Here is a 20,222-nt window from a genome sequence, read left to right as displayed (position 1 = left end):
GAGGAAGGCACTGAACACAAGTGCAATTATACCATTAACAAACATATTCTGTTTTTCATACTGTATGGCATGTTGGTACATATGGTATATATGGTACTCATGCACATATACACACAGATATGGTGAGAAATCACATTTACACAACAACTCATACACATACAAATATTTTTTTGCACAATGGAAATGAAGTCAGACAGAACAATAAAGTCAGGGTGAAAGGCACTGTATTTTCACCAAAACCCTGCGGAGACTATTTGTGGCTTCAATAACAGGATCCGTACACTGCAGGGAACGACATCTCGGCTTCAATCAGATGTGTCTGTCTCATCTAGATCCCAAGACTCATAAAGCAGGCATTCTAATCGAATATGGTGGTTCCCATAGTCACAGGCTTTCCCTGAGTTTAATAAGCTTCATCAAATCACTGGAGAATAAATACCACAGCAACCACACAAACAACTAGCGTTTCTAACTTTAGGCATGGTGGTTGTGCATTAGTAATATGGATTGTTTTTCTCCCTCAAAGATTGTGGGAGTTACACAGCGAAGTGACGATTGACGCTGAACACTCTGGTTGGAATTATGTTTCGGAGCAGAGAACGAAAAATAGAAAAGAAATAAACAAAATTAAATCTAAATCTGGTGTCATCAAACTCAATTAGTCTGTTGTTGTATAAAATATAATATGACACTCGTGTTTGTGTGGTTGGTAAAGGATATGCCCACCACTGTGATTCACATTGCTCAATCATGAAATGTTTTATTCTGACCAATAATTGTATTAACAATAGGAGCTTTTGGTCGGGAGGTAATGAGGACATTGTCCATGGTTTCTAAACAATGTTTCTACATTGTCCTCATTACCTCCCGACCAAAAGCTCCTATTTTAAATCCACTGATTGGTCAGAATAACAGAGTGTTGAGACTGCATGGAAACCCAATGATCCAGAGAGTAGACCACTGGACCAGCCTGTCAGTTGCATTAGACTGTTCCAGTAGCCTGGGCTGTTTGGGCTGACTGGCTGTTGTGTGTGTGACCACGGCTAGGTGAGCGGCCCTCAGGGCAGTCAGCCGTGACATCGTCAGCATATGGAGCTAATGCAATATGCAGGGGGACAGGAGCGGATTTGCAGTGTGTTGTCAAGGTGACCGGAGGGTCAGATGGTTGCCGGCAGCGAGCGATCTCCCAGTAGAGCCCCACGGGGCGAGACTAACACCACAGCCCCGTGACCAGGGAGCTTGTCCTGAGATGCCTCTCGCACTTAAGGTGTCAGCTGAACTGTCAAACCGGTCGGAACAGAACATGGAAAAAGTGAGAGGGAGAGGGACAGAGAGAGATGGAGGGAGGGAGGGAGAGGGAGGGGGAGGGACAGAGAGAGATGGAGGGAGGGAGGGAGAGGGAGGGGGAAAGAGAGATGGAGGGAGGGAGGGAGGGGGAGGGACAGAGAGAGATGGAGGGAGGGAGGGAGAGGGAGGGGGAAAGAGAGATGGAGGGAGGGAGGGAGAGGGAGGGGGAAAGAGAGATGGAGGGAGGGAGGGAGGGAGGGGGAGAGAGAGATGGAGGGAGGGAGGGAGGGAGGGGGAGGGGGAGAGAGAGATGGAGGGAGGGAGGGAGAGGGAGGGGGAGAGAGAGATGGAGGGAGGGAGGGAGAGGGAGGGGGAGAGAGAGATGGAGGGAGGGAGGGAGAGGGAGGGGGAGAGAGTGATACATAGAGGAGTGGAGCCAAGGAGAGGAAGACATGGAAAAAGGAAAGAAATTATAACAAAGACAGACAAAGAAAAACACAAATAAAGTGGAAGAACAAAGCAAAGTGAGGAAGACAGAAGGGGAAAAGTTGCACAGAAAGTTGCCAGAAAGCGGCATTTGCTTTGTTGTCACAGTGGCAAAAATCTAATTTAAGTCAGCGGAGCATTGACCCGCTGTGACAGGCACTAAGCAGTCCGATAGAACAACAACTTGGGAGCTGACTGATCCCTTACTCTCAGATCTTTTTTGTGTAATCTGACTTGGCCCGCTTTTCTTCTTCTTCGAGCGCAGAGATTACAGACCAAGATTAAAGGGGAAAACAGGCTCTCAGAGCTGGAGTAACAGTGCTCCTTCAGACAACAATGCCCAGGCAAAAAGAAAACGGCTTTGGCGGAGTGAAAATGAACTTTGCTTTCTCCCCCAAGGGCTCCCAAATCTGCTTACCTCACTGTGGAATGAGTTCTTTTTTTCCTGTCAGGGCTTCAGACCGAGTTTCTTTGGATCTTTTTCCTGTAATCTCATTATGTCCACAGAGGCTTACATGAATGGGAATATTTGGTGAACAGAGGGAGATGCTGAGTGTTTGTCAGATTTCTCCAAATGAGCTTTTGTTATTAGATCAAAGTACAGACCAACTACATATAGTGGCTATGGCTGTTATTCAATACTACTCTAGGCTAACAATTACTTATTGGACAGGCTGTGCCACATCAAGAGCATCCAAAAGAATACTGCAGCAGCTGTACTGTCCGTGGTTCTTCTGCTAGCTTTAGGGCACAGAACTAAGTTATACACTGTTTTACGTCATTTAAACACAGAAATGTATTTTTGCAGATTCTTAGACATCAAATAAGTCTTGTCATCTGCCTGGTTCAGTTCGGCTTGATCTGTCTACACTTGTTCAACCTAGAGACATAAATCACTGATGTTTTTCCTGTCGTCCCCCCCCCCCCCCCCCCCTCCAGAACGAGATAGAGCTTCTCAAGGCTGAGAACGACCGCCTGAAGTCCAGCGGGAACTCCACCCCCCAGGCCACCCCGGCCAAGACGGCCCGACCCCCCTCCGAGACTTCCAGCACCTCGTCGTCATCCTCGCGTCAGTCCCTGGGCCTCTCCCTCAACAACCTCAACATCACAGACACCATCATGTCTGGTGAGTACACGGACAAGTCTGGTGTGGTTGGCAGCTTCTTCACAAAGACATCAAGACGGGCTCCTCAGAGAGTTACCACAGGCGCTAGACAAGAGCCTTGGTGGGAGAAGGGGGGGGGTCTGAGGGACTCAAAGTTCCTGTAATTACACCTCAAAATTTAATTCGTTTAGGAAAGGACTTAATTGGCCTAAGCTGCCTTAAGACAACTGCCGTGTTCATTATCCTGTGATTACATCATACTTTTTTATTGAGAAGAGGACATTTAACTCTTCACCATTATCTGATCAGCCAACGAGGACACTTGGAACTCCTCTGCTAGTCACCCTTAACTGGCGTCCTGTAGCTGCTATATTAAATTACATATATTAAATATAAATCACAAACTCTCCTGCTTAGTGCTGTCTGTTCCATGGTGCATTCAAACATTGCTTAAAAACTTTTTAAACAGCACTTGTCTAATTAGTTCATTTGTTGGAGGCACACTTTATGTACACTTAACAGTAATATAATCATAGATTTCGTATTATTATTATTGTAATAATTTATGATATATATTATTTTAAAATGTTTTATTCATTTAATTATACTAAATTACTTAATACTTATAACTCATTGTATTTTTACTGCTTTTTATCTAATGTTTTGAAAGACACTTTGGATAAAAGCATTTGCTAAATACCTTAACGATAACAATAACTAGAACTAAATTGGCAGTTGCTCTGCTGATGTAACATAGTCAGAATTGTCGACAGTAGTTCAGGCTTTCTCCTTCAGCCCTCAACCGGACAAATGAAAAGCCCAAAAGTTACAATCCTCTCTCCAGAGCGTGTCTATTTTCCTCCAGTATGAGTATTGATGGAAAAAACTTTATTTGGACAATCCACCTACGGAAACTTTACAGTTGGTTTGTTGAAATGAAAGTTCAGTCTTTCTGATTGTTCACTGAACATCACCTTGACCAAACCAAACCCCTAACCCTATCCTTAACCATAAATTGTAGTTAACAGAGGTTCAGCAGATTGTTTATATTCTGAGCATATATAGCTAGTCCATAGGGGACCATCCAAATAAAAAAGTGTGACCGTATTGATTACGTATTCCAGTTATTCTAAACTTTCTGAGGCATAAGAGGCCATTTGACCGCAGCACAGTCGGGGCAGAATGGAGGCAGTGAAGAGTGAAATGGGGATTTTGTGGGCAGCGAGCCGTACCACACTGTGGCCATTGCCGAAAAAATCCTCTCTGCCGCACGTGGCTCTCCTAACGGCCCTGTCTCTCTCACCGAGTCGCTGAGCACACACCCGCCCGCCTCATCCTGCCTGTTAATTAAAGAGGAGAGAGCGGGGCCGTCTTTCTCTCTGTCTCTCTCTCTATCTCCCTCTCTCTCTCTCTCGCTCTCTCTCTCTCTTGCGCTCTCTCTCTCTTTCTCTCTCTCTCTCTCTTTCTCTCTTTCTCTTTCTCTCTCTCTGTCTCTCTCTCTATCTCCCTCTCTCTCTCTCTCTCTCTCTCTCTCTGTCTCTCACTCTAACTCTGTCCCTGTGCGGACGTCAGGGCTGTTTAATTGATGGAGGGATGAGTGGTGAGCAGTGGTGCGTGGGAAGACGAGGGGCGGAGGGACGTTATCGCCCCGCCACAGAGGCCAACCCGAATACAAAGCACCTTACCCACTCGTCCTCCTCACACACTCGCATCACTCGTTCATTTCATTCTCTTTTCTCTCTCTCTCTCTCGGAGTCCCAAGGTCCCCCCGATCTCCACCACCCCCTCATCCTTGATCCTTTTCTCGACTTCTTTTCATTTCTTTCTTCATCCATCTCTCCTCTCCTTCATCCTTCATCCTTCACTATTTTCGAAGTCAGCTCGGTGTGCAAAAAAAAGCAGCATCAAAGCAGCAAGCTTTCAGTTATGAGAGCGATTCAAAGAGCATAACAGGGCCTCAAAGCATTGCCTTGCACCGGCAGATAAACAATGAGACTTAACTTGTACACCGCTCGTATCAAGTTGAGTCATGCCATTATGCCTTCAGAAGTGTTTGCCCTTGTACATTACTTCCGAAGGCGTTTACAATGGCTGAGCGCGGAGGTACGGAGGGACCATATGACTCATTAGCCTTCAGGCTGCCTTTGAAGTTTCCCTTTGTGAGCCAAAAATTGTGTCTGAGGGTTTTATTTTAATGTTTTTTTGCAGACATTCTCCTGGATGACGGCTACGAAGGGAACCTTCGCAAGGAAGGCCGAAGTGTCCGAATCGTGGTGACGATCCACAGCGGCTCCAACAAGACGAAGGTGACCTCGAAATACAGATTTGACCCTCAAGTTTTAGTGTCTGGTCTTACATACTCATACTTCATAGTACTACTGCATGACGCATACATACTACTTTTTAAACTACTTTTTCACCCTTTACATTGGTAGGGCTCCCAGAGTCAGGAGTACCTCATTGGTTCCATCGGCGTGAGTGGGAAGACCAAATGGGACGTGCTTGATGGCGTGATACGGCGCCTGTTCAAGGTGAGTCACTGTTTATATTAAGTTTATATGAACTGAATTGAATGGCATATGTTAAAGAAGTAAAGGTCGTAGAAGTAAAGTGTACAATAACTCATTAGGTAATGGTGAAGTGCAAACGTTTTAGCTTTTAACACTAGATATGGTTTTAGAATAATGAGGTTGCTTGTTGAGTTGCTGTCAATTCATTCAACAGTTCATATTAGTTAAGGAAATATTAGTGTGAGGTTAGTGAATACTAAACTAGGCTGCCGTCACTCTTGCAGGAGTATGTGTTCCGCGTGGACCCCGCCACAAGCCTTGGCCTAACCTCAGACAGCATCATGTGCTATCGCATGAAGGAGGTGGTGCGCGGTCAGGCCATGGAGGTGCCAGAGCTGCTCCCATGTGGATACCTGGTGGGCGACAACAACGTCATCACCGTCAACCTCAAAGGTGAGGAAGGGTTAACCATCACCTGCTGACTGACAACCATGTTTGTGTTTTTGAGTTATGTTGATGGCTCACTACAGGTTTTTCTATACAATTAACAGAGCTGCTGTTGTTTTTCTGTCATGGGTGGGTTGTGACATGTTATGTAATGTTTTATAAAGCACTAGCCTGTAGAAGTACAAGGTTTTTTCTACTGAGATCATAAACTCTCCTTCCTCCTCCTCCTCTTATTGCCACTTCCTCATTTCCCCTCTAGTTTCTTCTCCTCTTTTATCCCCTCTCTCATCTCTTCTTTGATTGTCTGCCCCCTGCAGGCGTGAAGGAGAACAGCATCGACGGGCTGGTGTTCGACACGCTCATCCCCAAGCCCATCATCCAGCGCTACCTGAACCTGCTGATGGAGCACCGCCGCATCATCCTGTCCGGACCCAGCGGCACGGGCAAGTCGCACCTGGCCAGCAAGCTGGCGGAGTACATCGTCACCCAGTCGGGCATGGAGGTGTCCGATACCACCGTGGCCAGTTTCAACGTGGACCAGAAGTCCAGCAAGGTACAGGGGGGGGAAATGGAGATGATAAGCATTTTGTATGGTGTTGTGTGAATCGGGTTTTTAATTGTGTCATTTCATGTGTTTCTGCTAGTTTATTTTTTATTTTTATTTTGTTCCGGCTTTTAATTATGTTGTGAAGACGATACTGGAATGGATTGTTTATAAGAGTGTGTGTGTGTGTATGTGTGTCTGTGTGTGTGTGTGTGTGTGTGTACTCGGTTCACAGGACTTGAGGCAGTACCTGTGCTCGCTGGCGGAGCAGTGCAACTCGGAGGAGACGGACATGGAGCTGCCCACCGTGGTCATCCTGGACAACCTCCACCACATCGGCTCCCTCAGCGACATCTTCAACGGCTTCCTCAACTGCAAGTACCACAAATGGTGAGAGCAGTGCTCCTGTCAAGCTCCGCTGGCCATGCAGAGACGAGCTGATTAGACTGGTAGTGCTCGTCATGACGATAATGATGATGGCTATGATGATGTGTTTGATGAGATGTGTTAAAATCTCATTACACAGAAATCTAAAGGGAATGTACTATTTGATGAGTGTTATCAATACTACACATGGCCTCGTATCTAATGGACTCTCTCTCTCTCTCTCTTTCTCTCTCTCTCTCTCTCTCCCTCCCTCTCTCTCTCTCTCTCTCTGTCTCGCGTGTCTGTTGTAGTCCTTATGTTATTGGAACCATGAACCAGGGTGTGTCTTCATCTCCCAATCTGGAGCTTCATCACAACTTCAGGTACAGGATTCTAACTAATATTTTTGTGATAGTAAGACGAGTTGTCTCAGTAAGATAGTTTAAACCAACCGTAGATAATGTATAAATAAAATGTAAAAATTGCTGAAAGAGAAAATATACATACACTACACAGTATTAAGAGTCTGCTATGACACTATTCCACCACAAGGTGGAGTTTTTTATGGTAAATAGCCAGGGAACAGTTTTGCACAACCTGATTGAGTGAAAAACAAAGTCTACACATGACGTGTGCCATCTGCCCTTTGGCAAGTAAATGACTGGAGTAACTAAGAAACCAAATGCATTATTGTATAAATAAATAATATATTTCACAGTAGCAAATAAAAGCATAGTTAATGTATCATACCGAGCAGCCGTCCAGCTTGCCCACAGGGTCGACAGAAAATAAACCCAGAGACCTGGAGTGGCTCATGAATGGAAAACCAAATGCCATCAGGTTGGCTACCTGTGAACCCTCAGGTCCCGTGCCGTTTAAGAGATAGGGATAGAATGCTAAATGGACAGCTTCCCCTCTAAAACAGCAGACTTCTGTTGTCCATAAAGACGAGATAAACAAATCTGACTAGTTTGTATTCAAATCGTCATGCCCACTTTAATGGCGTGTCCGCTTGATAGAGATAGAATGCTAACTGGACAGCTTCCCCTCTAAAACAGCCGACTTTTGTTGTCCATAAAGACAAACACATCTGTCTAGTTTGTTTTCAAATCGTCATGCCCACTTTAATGGCGTGCCCACTTGCAGGTGGGTGCTGTGCGCTAACCACACTGAGCCGGTGAAGGGCTTCCTGGGGCGCTACCTGAGGAGGAAGCTCATCGAGACGGAGATCGGCAGGAACATGCGCAGCAACGACCTCATCAAGATCATCGACTGGATCCCCAAGACCTGGCAGCACCTCAACTCCTTCCTGGAGGCGCACAGCTCCTCCGACGTCACCATCGGTGGGATCACACACACACACACACACACACACACACACACACACACACACACACACACACACACACACACACACACACACACAATATGTTTGTTATTTGTCTAAAGTTTTAAATTCTATCCATCTCAGGGGTGTATTTGTCACCTTGCTCATTTTCTGTTATTACTGGTAATATTTCTTTGTCAAATGATTAAAAAACGACAAGCATTTTGTCAATCTCTGTCTGAAGACACTGTCTCAGAGGAACATAGATTTTAAATTCTTCTTGATTCTTCTTCTTGAATTCCATTTGTACTCTACTCTTTACTACTCTTCACTCTGCACGTAACTTTACTCTAATTAATTCCTCTGTGTTTAATTCATGTGTTAGGCCCACGGCTGCTCCTGTCCTGTCCCATGGATGTGGACGGGTCTCGGGTGTGGTTCACCGACCTCTGGAACTACTCCCTGGTGCCATACCTGCTGGAGGCAGTGAGGGAGGGACTCCAGGTTGGTGATATATAATAATAATAATAATAATAATAATAATAATAATAAGGAGGGAGGGACTCCAGGTGGGGTGATATATTGACCAATTGTCATTTTTCTGCAAATAAATGCTCCAAATGACAATATTTTTATTGGAAATTTGGTAGAAATGATCTCAGTAGTTTATATAATAAAACTAAAATGTTAGCTTATTTTAACTCATACCAATAAATAGTCAAACCAGAGAAACTGATCATTTTGAAGTGGTCTCTTAATTTTTTCCGTGGCTGTATGTTGTGCATATAGTAGATGAACATGAAAGCTGCCCCCGCCTTGACTTGGCTTGACTAGCATGTTAGCGTATAGCGCCTGACAGAGATGGCTCATTTTGTGTCCCGGCAGCTGTACGGGAAGCGTGCGGCGTGGGAGGACCCCTCCAAGTGGGTGAACGACACGTACCCCTGGAGCTCTGCGTCCCTGCAGCAAGACTGCCAGGCTCTCCTGCAGCTGCGCCCAGAGGACGTGGGCTACGACGGATACACCTCCTCCAAAGAGGGGGCGTCCTCCAAGCAAGTCTCCCAGAGCGACACGGAGGGGGACCCACTGGTAAGAGGCCAGGAGAAGCACCCACTTTTTTTTACTGCAGATCTTCAGGGATTGGGGAGAGGACAGAGTTCAGGAAGTGACATTACGTCCATATATTTGCGTGCCACCATTGGAGTGAGTTATTTGATTTGGACCGAGTGTTAACCCAGGACATATAACTATTTCCAAATTTCATAGCACAAAATGATTACGAGTTGTTTTTCACTTTCAGAACCTGGTGTTTTCATCAGTGCAAATACCAGTGTATTTTCATCTCAGTACAGATACCAAATAGGTCAAATTATATATTTATAATTAAACAAATTATATATTTTTCCCTCCTCATAAGAAACTAATAACCACAGGAATAAACAACTCTAAACCAGTATAAACATCACCACAGAGTGAGTTTTCTGATCTTTGCCGTCCCGCTGGCTTTCATTTCATTTCATCCACGGCCTTTCCTTATTTGTTTCATCCCAAAGCGATGGCTCGGGCTGATCCGTCGAGCTCTAATGGGCCGTAATGGATCGCCTGACAGCGGGGAGTCTCCCGCTGTTGACACAAAGAGGCAAGGGAGTGGAGAGATGGGAAAACATAAATAAACAAGAGGAGAGAGGAGAAAAAAAATGAACTAACTAAAATAACAAAACAGAATCTCTCACTTGACTTTGTATCCTGGGCTGCTCGTTATTCGGATGGCTTCACTCTAATTGCGGTCGGTGGGCGAAGTAGCAGTGGCAGGAGGTGAAAAGGGACGGACTTTTTTAGTCAGCGGGCTGTTCCGTGCCTTGACTTCATCCCAGCCACGGGGAGACTTGGCCACATCAGTCAGCCATGCTGAGGGGTTATCTCAAAGCAACCACCGACGGCAGAGAGGGGAATGCTAAACGCTGTAGCCGGCATTTGAAGCAATATCAGCACGACTTCACAAAGCCTAGCCAGATGGTAAATAACAAAAGGGAAATCAACTACAGACGCAGCTTGATTGCAGCAAGCTACGCTAAATGAGGAGGGGAAACAAAGTCATAAGGTTTCAAGCGATATAATTGCACTCTTACCCAGCCTAGATCCACCGGCAATGACAATGGTGGGTTTCTCTCTACTCTTCTCTAAGATTAGAGGTCTGTTTCTGGGCTTTTAGAGCCATGTTGAGGAAGATATTATTTTATTTTTGTGCATCTCTTTTTTACTGTGTACTTTTGCACACAAATTTACACTGAGCTGTCAGATAACTCTAGGTGTTGGTTTTATTTCTGGAATATGTTGTCATACTGTCAGTTTCCATTCCTTTAGGAGACCAGTTAAAGCTGAGTGTCAATAACTGTGTGTGTGTGTGTGTGTGTGTGTGTGTTTTCTCCGTCATCCTGTCTTCAGATGAACATGCTCATGAGACTGCAGGAGGCCGCCAACTACTCGAGTGCACAGAGCTGCGACAGCGACAGCGCCAGTCACCATGACGACCTCTTGGACTCGTCGCTCGAGTCGGCACTGTAGACGAGAGGGCCCGCAGGAGACGAGGAGGCGTCCAGTCAGAGGGAGAGAGAGAGGGGTGGGGGGGGGGATGAGCAGCTGCTCCAGGGGCCCTCAGAGCTGAGTTGGACTGAGCTGCAGTCTGGCCCAAAACACCCCAGACCTGACATTTCTGTTAGCTCTCCCCGACCCCAGGGAGGAAAGCTCTGTTTGTCTGTGTGTGTGTGTGTGTGTGTGTGTGTGTGTGTGTGTGTGTGTGTGTGTGTGTGTGTGTGTGTGTGTGTGTGTGTGTGTGTGTGTGTGTGCGTGTGTGCGTGTGTCTGTGTGTCTGTGTGCCTGTGTGTGTATGTGTGTATGTGTGTGTGTGTGTGTGTGTGTGTGTGTGTGTGTGTGTCTGGAGAGGAGGGATTGTTGAGTGTCTACTAGTGACATGTTGTCTGCCTGTTGTCAGATGGTGTGTATGGCAGAAGTGTTGATCAACAGAGTCTAAGGATCACCAACGGAGTTTCTTTCCTTCCTCTGGTGGGCTGGGGCTGACACACATACACACACACACACACACACACACACACACACACACATCCTCAGCCGAACAGAACCTTTGCGATGTCAGCTGCTCAGATGGTGACGGCGTAGATGTTTGTGTCCCACTAGTCACATGTTGGAACTGGAAGAGTTTTTCTCCGGCGCTCTGATTTTGACTGGTGGTGTAGTCGGCTGTGAACTGTTCTCACACTGATGTTTACAGTGGGCAGAGTCTTTCTTTTTCTCCCTCTTGCTACTCGCTCAGATCTTCACGAATTCCAACTTTAACGCACGTTTGCCGCCAAAAACAAAAAAAAAACTAAAAAGCCCTCTGAAAACCAGATTTCAGATGAGCCACGTGAAACTGGCTTGGTGCTTAAACTGGTGGTTTACTGGCAAAAGGCACAGCCTTGGTCCTCGCAAGTGCCATTGCCAAATGAAGCACAAGAGGGTGCATTCTGTTATATAACTGCTACTGTGAAACAGAGGACTTTTGAAAACACAAACAGTAAACAAAAACAAACCAATTCACTGCCAAGCAATGGCACAGGGTGGGGTAAGGGGTTAGAAGTCATGAGCTGAGAAAACACTGTAATGCAAATTCATTTTATGACGTAGTCGTGTGTCACTTCTTCAATCTTCAGTCTTCAACCTCCACAATCGGTATCGGAGGGGACATGCTCTCCCGATACTGACTAAGCAGTGACACACAGTTGGATTCTCCTGTGCGCGACAAATAGCATTGGCTTCAATGTGTATGTTAAATCTGTCATGTATGCGCACAAATCACATCGTTCGTTAGTTTTTTCGTTGAACATCATTCTTAACCTTCTGAACAAGCAGCTACGTTCCAACCCCTTTGCTGCTAGGGAGGGTCAAGACATAGAAGAAAAGACAGTAAGAAATCCGTACTTTCACCCCAAGGGCCAGAACGAGAAGGGAACAAGCCTGAACCTGGTGCTTTCTCGCTGCCTTAAATGTGCTAAGTTCGGAATGAAATTCAAAGCGTTACATCGACCTTGAATCTCTTGATGCCATCCAAAGAGGATCTGATGACACCTTGTATGTAGTTGTTAATGCTTTTTTAATAAGTGTTTTTTATCTTGAGTTCAGGGTGGAGTCACAATGCCGTCTCTGATTCTGTGAAAGGCCACGTTGAGTTTTATTTTTCATATCGGAAAGGCGAAAAACCTTTCAGTGAATGTGTGCATGTTGGACACACAGGTAGAGTTAGACCACTTTGAGAGTTGCGATGAAGAGATGTGATATTTTATTATTTTGTCACCCAGTTGACCTGGGCCACACTTGAACCAACATGAGCACAATCCAACCTCGTGATTGAGATAGCTTGACGAGCATGTTGTTTTCAGTTTGCTATATGTGTACGTAAGAAATCGACCTATACTTCTACATGCTACGTAAGCATGTGGATCAAAATAATTAAAAAAATAAATGCATTTTAATTTAATTTATCCTTTTTATTTTTCAAAAAAAAAGTATGTGGGATTATAGTTTTTGCACAGTTTATCGGGGAAGGGGATTTGTAAATATAAAAAGTCTTGCACAGTTAATCCAAGAAACATCCGCGATCCGGTTGATGTTCTACTCCGCTTACTGAGAATTATTGTATTTTGCAAACTGAGAAAAAAAGAAATGATTAGAAAATGCAAACCAACACATTGTCAAAAACTGGTGTATGTCTTGTGATGACTGGTTGTTTTGCCTTTACAAAGCTGCAAAGTGTACAGAGACAAGTGTTTGTAGTGTCTCATAAACGTATAATTAACCTGAGGGAGCTCAACAGCTAATTGACTTACTGTTTAAGAACTAAATTAGTTTGCCAAGACACACAAAAAGAAAATCGAGAAATCTCATGCATTTCTACTAGTTTATCTTTAAAGGTCCCTATGGTACAATCTCAGACATACACAGATCAGTGACATTGTTTCTTTTTTTTAACCCTTTAAATGACACGTGGGACTGTCACACGTGTGCCCCGTTCTGGGGTTTCGTTGCCATGTTGTAAAAAAAAAAAAAAAAAAAAAAACGTTTGGAGAGTTCACCTTTTGAACCTACCACCGTTCATCACCGAAAGAGGGATTCTCGACAAACATCGGGTGCTATTGACCATCAAAACCAACCTCAGAGCATTCCGTGCTGGTTACACAACCTCAGGACGATCCTTCTCTTGGTGCTTAACGGGTAGGCTACGCTACGCTACGCTAGCAAACTCTCCATGTCCCATGTTTGTCCCAAAGGCACAGACTCAGTGTGTACAGATGGTTTTTGTTATTTGGAATTGGGGTCGATATTTGCTGTGCTCCACAAGTCTGTCTGCTTAAACAGTTTGCCAAATGTGCGATCCTCTTAAAAAAAAAATAACAAGACTTTTATAATTGTTCTACACAATGTCAAACTCGTACACGTACCTCAGTCTTGACTGCCCAACCGTCCAAAAAAAGAAGAAGTTTCACACCTAAACCTGTGATGATATCTGTGGGTACTAAACATTCTATTCTATTGACTTCCTTTTTTATTGCAAGTACATCTCGGTGAGAACATAGCATTTACTACTTTGAAAATATTTTTTTTTTCCTTTGATTTTATTATTTGGTGGAACATTTGTCCTTTAATGTTTTATATTTTGTACATTTGTAAGTAACATATCATGTAAATATAAAGAGACCACAATTTAAATCATCTGGAGGATTTTGTAGTCTTTGTAAAGCCCTAATAAATGGTATTTGGTGTCACCTTAAAAGATTACTGTTGTATTTTATTTTATTTGCTAATATGAACATTTCTTACACATGCATGATATAAGAAAATGAAAGTAAATTTCAGTGGGAAGGTGCTGCTGTGCTTTGGTGTTTAAAGGAGAGTTAGCCTGAGGAGCCCTTTAGAGTGAGGGTTAAAGGCACCCAGTGCAACTTTCGAAGCTTAAAAATAAACATTCACTTTTTTACACGTAGTAAGTTTCAATAACTCCATACCATTACATATCGACATTCAAGGAGCAAAGATGAGACGTTGTTGTGTGGTGAGAACTGATAGAAAATCGTAAACAACAACAATCGCCACCATTTTCTTTATTTATTGGTGCCACCAATAAATAAAGCAGGATTCCAGTCAATGGAAAAATCGCCTCTCCCCACCGGCGATTGTTGTTGTTTACAATTTTCTATCAGTTCTCACCACACAACGACGTCTCTTCTTTGCTCCTTGAATGTCGATATGTAATGGTATGGAGTTATTGAAACTTACTACGCGTAAAAAAGACTAGAAATTGAATGTTTATTTTTCGAGTCTCAAGCCTCGAAAGTTGCACTGGGTGCCTTTAAGCGTTTACCATGGAGATTACAATACAAGCTAAAGTACACTTAAATGTTCCCTGGAAATCTTAACAGAAGTTTAGGTATATATAGAGGTTCTTTATTTAATGATGCACAGTGTAGGTCTACTTAAAACATACTATTTTACACGGGGTAGTCGAGAAAAATAATGAGACATATTAAATAGGGAAATGTGATCGCCTGCTGGATGACAGACACATTTATCCAGTTAAACAGAAAACAATGGTGAGTGAAGTTATAGCTTATTTATTTATTCATTTTTGCGTTTATTTAAAAAGGGACAGTGTACATTGATAAACATTTCCAAACAAATGTTATTGCACCGGAATTAGCTAGGTTAGCTAGTTTTCATCTGTTGTCCCAGCAGGACATGACACCTTAGCCGGACATGTCCATGAGCTATTTGATCCAAACAAGTAACAACATGTTCTAAGCATATTTTTAGAGCATGCCTCAATTGTACTAGTCTTACTTTACTTGCGTTTTTAATCAAAACATTCTTATCTGGTTTGCCTCAAGTGTGCATCTATTGCTAAACTCAAATCTAGTATCACCAAAATAAATTTGACTCTAATGATGAACCAGGTTTATTCACTGTGGGAAAGTCATACCAGACTCTAATTATGTCATTATTATTACTCATTAGCTGATGCCCTTGTCCATATAGGTCAGCCAATGACAGGAGGGGCAGACAGAAATGGAATGGCATGTGGGTGATTTTATGCATATGCACCTGAGGTAGCCTGCAGTTTCTGATCTCCAGTGATGAGAAGTCTTTGATGTGGAGATGAGGGTCATAATGTGACACAAGCACGTGTGGAAATGGATTTGTGTCCGTGCGTGTCTGGTCCCATCCCACAATGCAAAGCACGGCTGATAATCACCTGAACATATACACAGAGGATGGTCTTTGCAGTGTATGCCCACTGGAAACTGGCATACGGATTATTTTATCTTCACATTTAAAATAAATGGTTTGTCACATATGCCCTTCTTCAGTTAGGTGTAATAAACTGGATCGTTTCGGTATTTTGTAGACATTTCTTGTTGCCAGCAATCAACAAATATTTCCAGTCAGACACTGTCAATAATTGGTTTGTAGCTGTATGAGGCCACAAAATAGTTTCTGATGCTATTTTCTGATCATGGCTTGAATGACTTCTGAAAATCAACCATTTTATCATTGAGCCAAGGCCTCATACCCTTTCTTCCTTTAGTTGTAAATTGCTAAAAGCATTCCTGACTGGCTAGTTGGCATATTTATGTAATTTGGAGTCACATATGTTTCTCGCTGTCTATCCACTGCCGTAGTTAAGTGAGCGTGTTTTCTATAGTTCTGTCCTAGCCTATATATTACATTATGGTGTCAAAGATCACATACAGTTATATTTTGTACATACAATTCCAGTGAAGACAGGACAAGGACATTTTGGTTTGGTTTCTACCGTTTACAGGAGCTTTCGCATGGCCTCTGCCTCCACTAAATTTTTCTACCAGAGGATGGCACTATTGCTGCTTACATCATCATCCCAACGCTGTAGATCCACTTGGAGTCACGATATTCCTGTAATTTTTTAATGATGTAAAACTCATAATACTCCGGCACTAATGTTAAGCGTTCTTAAATGGATTCACAAGGCTTGTGAAAGGAAACTTCTGTTCACCGCCCTAATCAAAGGTTACTTTTGATCTGAAATGGTGTTATTTCAAACGACAGAATCAGGCTAATTAAATATTGTCATGCAAATTGTGATCACGTGCTTCCCCTCGCTGACACACGCGCAGAATTATTTGTCGAGTTCCTGAGCGGAGGAACAGCCTCTTTATCCCCAAAAACGTCCCTGTCAATGGAAATCTCAGAGTCGTGACTGAGCTTTCTTTTGAGAGCCGGGCTCAGTCTCGCATGGCGGAGTCGTGAATCTTTGTCAAAGAAAAAATAACTAATTATGAATCCTTTTTAACCACCACAGTAATATCAATGTGAATTAATATTTTGGCTGTCCATACATTTGAAAGAGACAGTGTATATGCCCAAAGGAGCAGCACCAAGTTTGTGCGTAATCGCACGCGTCTGATTTCAGATGTACTCTTCCTGATGGCGAAAATACTCTTGGGTTATTGTTGATTGTGTAGTGCGCTCAAAACATGTGTAGTGTTGACATGGAACTACAAGTAACAGGAGACTACAACTACATGTAACAGGGGACTGCAACTACAGCACATTATTTTCCCAAATCGACCAATATCGCGGCGGCCTTTGACAGCCCATACATTTTCCTGTGGTATCCTCTCGATTGGGCACCATTTTAGCCGTGGTGTGTGAGTTGTGTGCGTGCGTGCGTGTGTGCGTGCGTGTGTGTGTGTGTGTGTGTAGGGGGGTGCTGTGGAGTCGTCCACCTCAGGGCTAACATAAGCAGTCGGCCCCGCTGTTCTCCGCTCCCTGCCGTTGCCTCCCCTCCCGCCTGCCTTCCCATCCCCTCTCTCCTCTCATCCGACAGCAGGGAGGCGGCAGAGGTGCATGTTCGGCTCAGCGCAGAGTCGGAGTAGATGCACGCTCCCCAAGGGACGCACACAAACATCAGCATCGCTTCCATCCCTGGCAGAACACCCACAGGAGGCTCTACCTGTGCAGTTGGCGCAGCTTAAAGTTCTCGCTTTTTAGCTTGCAGGTATTTATTTAAAGAAACACCTTTATGTATTTGTGTACTTCGTTCCTGACAGTCCAAACTTTACTGTAAGAGGAAAAGTATTCACACATTTCGTCACAAGGATGGTCAACGCGGAGACTCGACGCAGTTCCAAAATGTTGTGTGCAACTTACAGTACAGATATTGTCATATTGTATTACTATATATTCATATTTTTATACTGTTATATCTTCATTAGTATGTTTGCTCCCTGTACCTCCCTTGCTGAGACCTGTCTGCAACAGAACAACTAGTAGACTTTGAAACACACATGCGCACATATAGCTTTTGTACTCTTGCGCGAACGCAGACGTTATATTTAAGCCCTTAGAATTAGATTTTAAGAATGCAGATACCATGCAGTCTACGCCCTCAGTCCAAAGGGGAAAATGGCTGAATTAGTGGTGGTACAGATTATTTTACCTTGTTTCTATAAAAGATGGACCCGTCCTATGGCAATGGGTGCGCATTTGTCCACTTTCTCACAGCCACAGATGCATGGAGCCAGGCATATGTTGAAATGAAGATAATACTTGTGCTTTGACTCAAAGTCACTGTGTTTGTCTGATAAGTCTCATTCAATATGCTTACAGTTATTTGGTTAATAAATGATGAACGAACTACAACATCACCAAGGTGAGGGCCCAGGCTTGACAAACTTTACTATAAACCACAACTGAAAATGGAGTGCATTCAATCTACTAAAATAGGCTGAATGGTCAATGTATGAAGTCAATATGGAACCATAATGAGAGGTTTGATAATAATAAGGTTCCTTGAAGACTGGTACCCAAAGTGCAGAGGACGTACTTGAGACGTGAGAAACTGTATATATTTAGTGCAGGTGGATCAGCATGTGCGTAACTAAAAACCCACTTAGTATGAGGAAATAGGCTTTAGAGCCCAACAAACAACATCCACCCGTCACACCGAGGGTACGATAAGTCCGGGGAAGGCTGTAGAAAGCCTCCAAAACAACTGCTCCCTGATGAATAAAATATGACCAACTGCTATACCAAAATGATTCAGGAGAAATGAATGTCTTCAGTTGGCTCGTTTTTGGAATAGCAATTCCCTTTTTTTTCTCCCTGAACGTGTGGGCAGAGTAGCAAGGGGCTTTGAAGGCTTCAGTGGAGCAGCACAGCAATGTTGCTAGCATTTGGGCACTCAGAGACCATCGCAGGGCCTCCTCGCTCGGTGCACAGCCCAGGCAGGTGACACGTTCCTGGGCAGGTTGCGCTCCCATGCTCCTGCCTGTGGCTCACAGCCTGCGTGGGCCGATTACTCACACATAAAGAAAGACGGGCAAAAATGAAGACTTTGCTCTTCAAAAAAGGGAGCTTTCTGACCATGTAAAGAAGGAAAATAGATGTTCTGTTGTTTTGTGAAATGTAGCCACAGTGAAATGTATCAATAACGGTATCTTATGAATCAAACACATTTAATGAGCATGCATTCTTCAGCATGTTTCCATTTAGTAAGCATACTTTAATCAATTGTGGAAGGAAAAAGGTATTTGAGTGCATCTTCGTCAGGTTTAAAAAGATCCTCATTGGCCTTCTTTGAAAAACAGGTCATGGTCACCTGCCTGGCTCAAGGCAGCCCTGACATAAAATGGGTCGACCACAACGTAGTGATTATTTAAAAGGGTTTATTTACAAGAGTACAAACAATCAGTATAATCTATTAACATGAAAGTGTCATGCAATATGTCTAGGGGTAAACAAGTAACAAACTAAAGTGTAAAACGCGACGAGGACGGAGGTTTTTGCATGCTTAGGAAGTTGGGGCATGCTGCTTCATGATCTTTACAGACACTCTCTGACAACACACTAAAACATGTGAAAGACTTAAAAACTCCCATCTGGGTGGAAGACCAGAGACCCACAGAAGATGTGCATGTATGTTGGACTTAAAACGAAAGAATCCTGAAAGTGCATGCAATGCAACATACAATGACATCTTTCCCATGTGCACCAGGAAATGACAGCAACGAAGTGCCGGCCTAGTGCAGAACACCATTGCGATCGCAGCTCTACCAACATTTCTCTTAGCTTCTTCATCATCCATTTCCCCTTATTGGCCATCACAAACAGTCTTTTGTGCAAGTACTTATGAGGAAGGTGGATGGCCTTGTGATGTCTATCTGTGTTTTTTTTTTTTTTAATGCGGGTCAAATAGGATTAAAACAAACTTCTGGCTGTCTCAGCTCACATGCTATTTTCTGAGAAAAGAACAAAACAAGACAACCTTCACGACAGCAGACCTTTAATTTCACAATGACACTTTCATCAGAAAGCTCAGCTGCGCAAAGCACTGCAAACCCACGGAGCTACCAGTATAATTTTCAGAAAAATGGTAGGTTTGATGTGGGTTTTTTTTTTCCCCCCTCCAAGGTTTGCATTGTTCGTGGTTTTTGATGCACTTTCCGAGGGGAGCATTACGGAGATGAGAGGAGTCGGGAATTGTGCCTGTTTCAGGGCCATCATAAAGATGAAAGCACCAGTAAGTGCTCCGGTCCTTTGAGAGAGCATTCTCTTACTCTCGCCGATGAGCCGTGCGCTCATTCTTATAACTAACCCCTATTACCCGCTTTGATCAGAGAGTGTCTCTTACCCCCACATGTGGCAAACTGTGCTGCATACTGAAATGGGTGTGCATTGTAGGATGTGCATCATGTGAGAACTTGGTGTCTGGGATAGCTTTCAGCAAAATTACCATCCACTGTTGCCTTCACTGCACATTATCCAGGAGTAGATCAGATAGGGGAAAGAAAGAGAAAACTCCTCTAACTAACACCTGTAGTGAGTTTTAAAGAAATAGTATGCTACAATGTCCCCTTTTGAAGCATGTTTTTATAGGCAACTAGAACTCATCCTCAAATTAATTTGTATGGTATATGGTTAGGAAGGACATACACACCTGTAGTATCAACTCATCTGGAATAGGCTATGCACTAGGCATCTCTGTGGTCAAACCACTGCTCGAAAATGTAAAGAAAGGAAAAAAAGGCTTTCACAGCAAGACCTTGCTAACTATATCTA

At 43.7% G+C, this 20,222-nt stretch overlaps 1 protein-coding gene across 1 annotated transcript in view; it reads left to right on the top strand.

The window, feature by feature from the left end:
* nav3 (neuron navigator 3) overlaps positions 1-10,661 on the top strand; it is a gene marked incomplete at its 5' end in the record, with an annotated part of 122,979 nt that extends 112,318 nt beyond the window's left edge. The window contains 11 exons of the mRNA XM_080851375.1: positions 2,713-2,899; positions 5,087-5,184; positions 5,314-5,409; positions 5,673-5,841; positions 6,153-6,388; positions 6,615-6,769; positions 7,057-7,128; positions 7,892-8,088; positions 8,458-8,576; positions 8,958-9,161; positions 10,518-10,661. Coding sequence (XP_080707501.1) covers positions 2,713-2,899; positions 5,087-5,184; positions 5,314-5,409; positions 5,673-5,841; positions 6,153-6,388; positions 6,615-6,769; positions 7,057-7,128; positions 7,892-8,088; positions 8,458-8,576; positions 8,958-9,161; positions 10,518-10,637 — 1,653 coding nt within the window. The 3' untranslated portion in view covers positions 10,638-10,661. The remainder of the gene's footprint in view (positions 1-2,712; positions 2,900-5,086; positions 5,185-5,313; positions 5,410-5,672; positions 5,842-6,152; positions 6,389-6,614; positions 6,770-7,056; positions 7,129-7,891; positions 8,089-8,457; positions 8,577-8,957; positions 9,162-10,517) is intronic.
* Between the last annotated feature and the right edge of the window lie 9,561 nt (positions 10,662-20,222).

The sequence above is a fragment of the Sprattus sprattus genome, assembly GCF_963457725.1.
Source record: "Sprattus sprattus genome assembly, chromosome: 14".
Taxonomy (NCBI): Eukaryota; Metazoa; Chordata; class Actinopteri; order Clupeiformes; family Clupeidae; genus Sprattus; species Sprattus sprattus.
This window is presented reverse-complemented; position numbering and strand designations above follow the sequence as displayed.